Here is a 5,401-nt window from a genome sequence, read left to right on the forward strand (position 1 = left end):
TTCCTTGCCTAACCTCTGTTTCCTTCCTCTTGAAGTTTCACAGATGCTCTCCTAGAGACCTTAGCACCTGCAACATCATTTCAGTGGCTGCTTTCTGGAGACCTGAACCAGTATACACCACTTCTGAGTCTCTGTTTCCCTGGGAAGCCTGGATCTCCAAGAAACATCACTGATAGGCCTGGACCCCATGGACTCCACAGACTAAGTGAGAGACAGATACAGGGTGCCTTGGCCAGTACCCTCACTAATGGGCTGTTCCTCACCTAGCCAGATTTGCTTCTGGCTGGACGTGAGGATGTCCTGTGACAGTAAGATGGGAAGATGTGGAGGCAGGAGGCTCCTGTGTGCCTCAGGGACAGTGCTGGGCACTTGGATGTGGGAGAGAAGTCCATCTGGCCATGAGGAGGTGGCCCAGAGAAGGCATGTCAGGCTATGGAGGAGGAGAACATGGCAGAAGACTTGTTGAGGCAGGGCTACTTCCTCAGATGGAGACCATTCTTCAGTACTCAAAGGTAATTGTCTTGATCCTCAGGTATTCATGGAGGGCTTCCTCTCCTGCAAGACAGCACACACCATTGGGACCACACTGTGACAGCACTCCCACTACATAACACGCACTATTCTGGTGCTGTACACAGATCACCTCACTGGATCCATGTCCTCCCTCATCCCCACTTGCAGATGAGAACCAGAAGCCCAGGGAGGTTTCACTGAGGTCATCACTGATGACAAGTGGTAGAGCCAGGATTCCAACCAGGCAACCACCTCCAGATATTTCTCCAGCCCCAACCAACTCCTTCCAGATAGGGGATGCCCATCAACCAGAGGGCAATCAGAGCACAATCTTCTCTTCCTTTCAGCCTCTGGCCTCTGCTGCCTGTCAGCAAATTCTAGATCAAGCTATGACTGTGAAAAGGTACCCTCACAAGCCATCTGAGGCCCCAGAACTCAGCCAGGCTATGTGCCTGGTTTCTCAGGCCCTACAACAAGCATGTGGGCAGATTTCTGGAGACTGTGGGCTGCCTGACAACTACCCCCAGCCTTGATAGCTATACTCAGCCCTGATTTCTCTCCCTTACCTCCATAGCTCTGACACCTATGCCCCAGCCCTGGTACATCATGTCCAACCTTGACACCTACCTCCCAGCCCTAAAACTTTCCCTGTACTACTGGAACCTCTTCCCTAGCCTTGGCACCTGCCCTCTGGCCTTAGCATCTACATCCAAGCCCTGGCATATCACCCCAAGCCATAGAACCTCCCTAACACTTCACTTCTCCAGCCTTGGCACTTCATCCTAGCCCTAGGAACCCCCCATCCCAGTCCTTACACCTGCTCCCTATCCTGGACATCTCCTCCATCCCTGGAAACTCCCCCCACTTCAGCCCTGGCACCTCCCCTCCTGCCTTGGTACCTCCTTCTCAGCTCTGACAATTTCCCCTCTAGCCCTAACATATCCTCCCCCAACCCTGACACCTGTCCCCCAGCCCTAACTCTTCCCCCAGCTGCAGCTGAAGCTGGATCTAGGAATTATTTCCAAATGCAACTGTTAGCTACCATGCTCCCTCTGGAGTCTCTGAGCCTGTATCTGGGGGACTCTATTCCAGGGAGGCTGCTGGCCCCATCCAGGACACAGGGGTCTGGAGGGATGAGGGAGCATGGGGACTTGGGAAGTCATGAGTGACAGGGATCAGATCCATGGGATAGGGCAGCTGAAGCCTTTTCTGGATGACTATGGGAGCTCTGGTGGCGTAGTGCCCAAGGCATTTGACTGCTAACCAGAAGGCTGGAGGTTCAAACCCACCAGCCTCTCCTCAGAAGGAAGATTGGGCAATCTACTTCCACAGTGATACCACCTCAGGAACCCAAGGAGGGGTTGCTATGAGTCAGATCTGACTCGACAGCAGTGAGTTTATATAGTCCCACAGTGGATGCCACAAAGGTAGTCTAGGAGGAGGTGAGAGGAGTGGGTAGGCAGAACAGAAGAAGCCAAAGTGTCTAGTGTGTATGTATGTGCATAAGGGCCTAGGTTGTGTGGATCAGGAATATGTGTGAGCTGTGTCTCTATAGCATGCATGTGTGTGTATGTATGGACAGGTGTGGACATCTCTGTATAGGCATCTTTGCATGTTTGTGTGGTCTCAGGGTGTCATCTGTTCATTTCATAGCATCCTTGGGGTTTTCTGCAGGGTTTGAAAGTTAGAGGAAAGGAAAAGATGAAGTCATGACACCACTTTGGCTTCAACCTTAGATTGAACCTTCCTGATGTTCCTGACGTGACCAACTCCTGAAGAGAGACATCAAGGCTTCTAAGTGGAAGCATGTGGCCCTCCCCAGACTTTGATGCCCCTACTGAGCTGCAGGCGACCAGCCCCAGAGGTGTGACTTCCATGGTAGCAGGACAGAGAGTTCAGGGTGAGACATCAGTCATGGAGTAGCCCAGGAAGGAAGAATGCTGGGGCAGAGAGCTGCTTCATAAACAGCACCAGGCAGGTGTGCACCTTGGTCTGTGCACCTTGAGATCCCTTACTGCTGTGGCCTCTGTCACAGGAGGGACTCACACTGCTCATTGTTCCCTAGAGCCAATCCTCCTCATGACTTCTCATTACCTGAAATGATCCTGACTGTGTCCTCTAGGGCCTTCCATGATCTAGCCCTCCATCTTTCTAACCTCTCCTCCTGTCAGTCTTTCCCTTCCCAGTACATTCCACCCTCTGCAGCCTCCTCTGCCCGCCTGAGGACCTATGCCATGCCCACTTCCTAGAGCCCCTTCTGCTGCTCTATATGGCTAACACATTCTCATTACCCAGGGCTCAATTTGTCATCTCCTGGAGGTCTTTTTGACCACTACTCAAGTCACCTTCCCAGTTTCTTTTCCCAGATCACTTTGTTTAGTTTTTTGCATAGCACTCTTCAGAAGCTTCTTGTTCTATTCTAGTGACTATTGCTTGTGTCTCCCAGCAAAAAGTGTGCACCCTGACAGCTGTCTTGTTCAACACCGTACCTCTATCACCCAGAACAGTGCCTGGTGGAGTGGTCTTTAACAGATGTTTGTTGAATGAATGGACAAGTAAATGGGTGAAAGCAGCCCTTCAGGCAGATGAACTTACCCAGGTCCTTGCCAAATCCAGACTGCTTGAAGCCCCCAAAAGGAGCAGCCACGTCAGTCTTGTTGTACGTGTTGATGAACACTGTGCCTGCCTGGAGCTTGTCGCTGATATACAGGGCCTTGTTGATGTCCCTAGTGAAGATGCCAGAGGCCAAGCCAAATTCTGTGGCATTGGCCCGTGACAGCACAGTGTCCACATCACTGCAGAGAATATCGAGGAAGAATTCCATGAGGGAAGCTCAGAGGCCCTAGCCCCTGGACCCAGGACACTAAGCCCCACACAGGAGCTGTCGTTCTTCTAGGGGGGCAGAAGGGCCAGCACTATCTTCCTCAAAGATGAGTTCCAGCCCACTCTTCCTCCCTGTCACCTAAGACTGGGCCCTAAGTCTGCAGGAAAAGTGGGTTGGAGTCAGAGGAAAAATCTGCCTGTGTTAAGGAAAATATGAAGAAAGAAATAGAGAAGAATTAAGAATGAAATTGAGGAGAGAGTGGTTATAGATTCACAAATGGACAGCAACGACCCTTAGAGATTACCCAGGGCCAGCACCTCACTTCCCTGACACAGAAATTTAGCTCAGGAGGGAAGTTTCACATCTGGTATAGAAAGGCACAGGAGTCGCGGCTGCTATGGGACTGAGCAGTAGTCAAGGGACCATTTCCAAGGGTATGCCATCATATCACACACACCAGAAGTGTGAATACTGTTCATTTAGTAGATGGCAGTAAAGTGTTGTATTCTGATAAAGTCAGCATCAGCATATTATGATAATTTCAATAATATTTTGACAGTTGGAAATGAAGTATATTGAGGATAAGGTATCATTTTATACTTTGCTCAAAAGTACAATATATACAAAGGGTAGCCTTAAAGAACAATAGCCTGAGGAGAACCTGGGAGGGAAACAGATATGGCCAGAGTCTTTGCTCCTTCTCCTGTGGACATTGGGGTCTGCATCCACTCCTTCTGAGGCAAGGGTGGCCTTGGTGGCATACTTGGCCCTTAGAGCAAGTGATGCTTTGAGATTTCTGAGGCTGGCTCATAGAAGCCTTGCAGCCCCTGCCTGGACTCTTGGCTCTATGGGGGATCCAGGTGCCATGTAAGCTATTCAGAAACTGCTGTGCTAGGGAGACACATGGAGAGGTTTTGAGGCTTCATGAAAGAGCTGTCCCAACTGAGACCCAGACACAGTGTGAAGGGAGACAGGTAATCCTGCAAACCCTGGCTATACTGAAGACCTAAATTAAATAAATAATTGTTGCTCTTTCAAGCTCAGGTGGTATAGTGCCTAAGGCATTTGACTGCTAACCAGAAGGCTGGTGGTTCAAACCCACCAGCCATTCCTCCGAAGGAAGGTTGGGAAATCTACTTCCGTAGTGATACTGCCTCGGAAACCCAAGGAGGGGTTGCTCTGAGTCAGATCTGACTCGAAGGCAGTGAGTATTTCAAGCACTAAATTTTGATGTGGTTTATTACACAGCAACCCAACCCATTGTGAGAAACATTGAGAGAGAAACACGGAGAAAGTGGCAAGGTAATAGGATGTGGGAAGGAAATTGACTATTGCTCGTGCTGGAAGGACTCTGAATCCCTCTGGGCCACCAGATGCTCTTCTTCATGGATGCACCAAAGACCTCAGTGGTTAACTATGAAGAGCCATCTGGTAGCCTAGGCTGCTTCCATACCCTCCACCCTCCCTCACTCTGAGTTCTCCTCTTGGCACAACCTCCTGACCACCTCCTACAGCTCATGATTTGACCCCAATAACATGTGGAGTTTCAACAGACTTAAGCAGGGTTCCTTACCCATCAGCAAACCGAGAGATGATCATGATGGGCCCAAAGGACTCCTCCTTGGCTATGAACATGTGGTCCTCCACATTAGTCAGCACGGTAGGCTCAAAGAAGAAGCCTGCAGGAGAGACAATGGTGTAGGCACAGTGGGTGTGGTCCTCCCCTGCTCAGCTTCCCTCTCACTGGGTGGCAACATGCTCACACTGCTGACATCATGTCTGTTGGGCTGTGACTTTCATCTGTGACTTTTATCTCATTTAATCCTCACAACTCTTTTACCTAAATGCTGTTGAGGAAAACATAGCTAAAGTTCACAGAGCTGGTACATGGTGGAGCTGAGATGCAAACCCAAGTCCAGTGCCAAAGATCATAACTATGAAGTGACCTGTGTTCTTTTTTTTTTTTAATTTTATTATGATTTGAGTGAAGATTTACAGGGTAAATTCACTTTTCATACAGCAGTTCACATATACTTTGTCTCATGTCATTGACCAAAATTTACA

At 49.6% G+C, this 5,401-nt stretch overlaps 1 protein-coding gene across 1 annotated transcript in view; it reads right to left on the reverse strand.

Moving 5' to 3' along the window:
- Positions 1-499: 499 nt before the first annotated feature.
- ALDH1L1 (aldehyde dehydrogenase 1 family member L1) overlaps positions 500-5,401 on the reverse strand; it is a 103,791-nt gene continuing 98,889 nt past the window's right edge. The window contains exons 20-22 of the mRNA XM_007950608.2: positions 4,911-5,016; positions 3,109-3,308; positions 500-555 (exon numbers count right to left, since the gene is read on the reverse strand). Coding sequence (XP_007948799.1) covers positions 500-555; positions 3,109-3,308; positions 4,911-5,016 — 362 coding nt within the window. The remainder of the gene's footprint in view (positions 556-3,108; positions 3,309-4,910; positions 5,017-5,401) is intronic.

Source organism: Orycteropus afer, unplaced genomic scaffold (assembly GCF_000298275.1).
Source record: "Orycteropus afer afer isolate SDZICR_OR568_19922 unplaced genomic scaffold, OryAfe1.0 scaffold00282, whole genome shotgun sequence".
NCBI classification, from domain to species: domain Eukaryota; kingdom Metazoa; phylum Chordata; class Mammalia; order Tubulidentata; family Orycteropodidae; genus Orycteropus; species Orycteropus afer.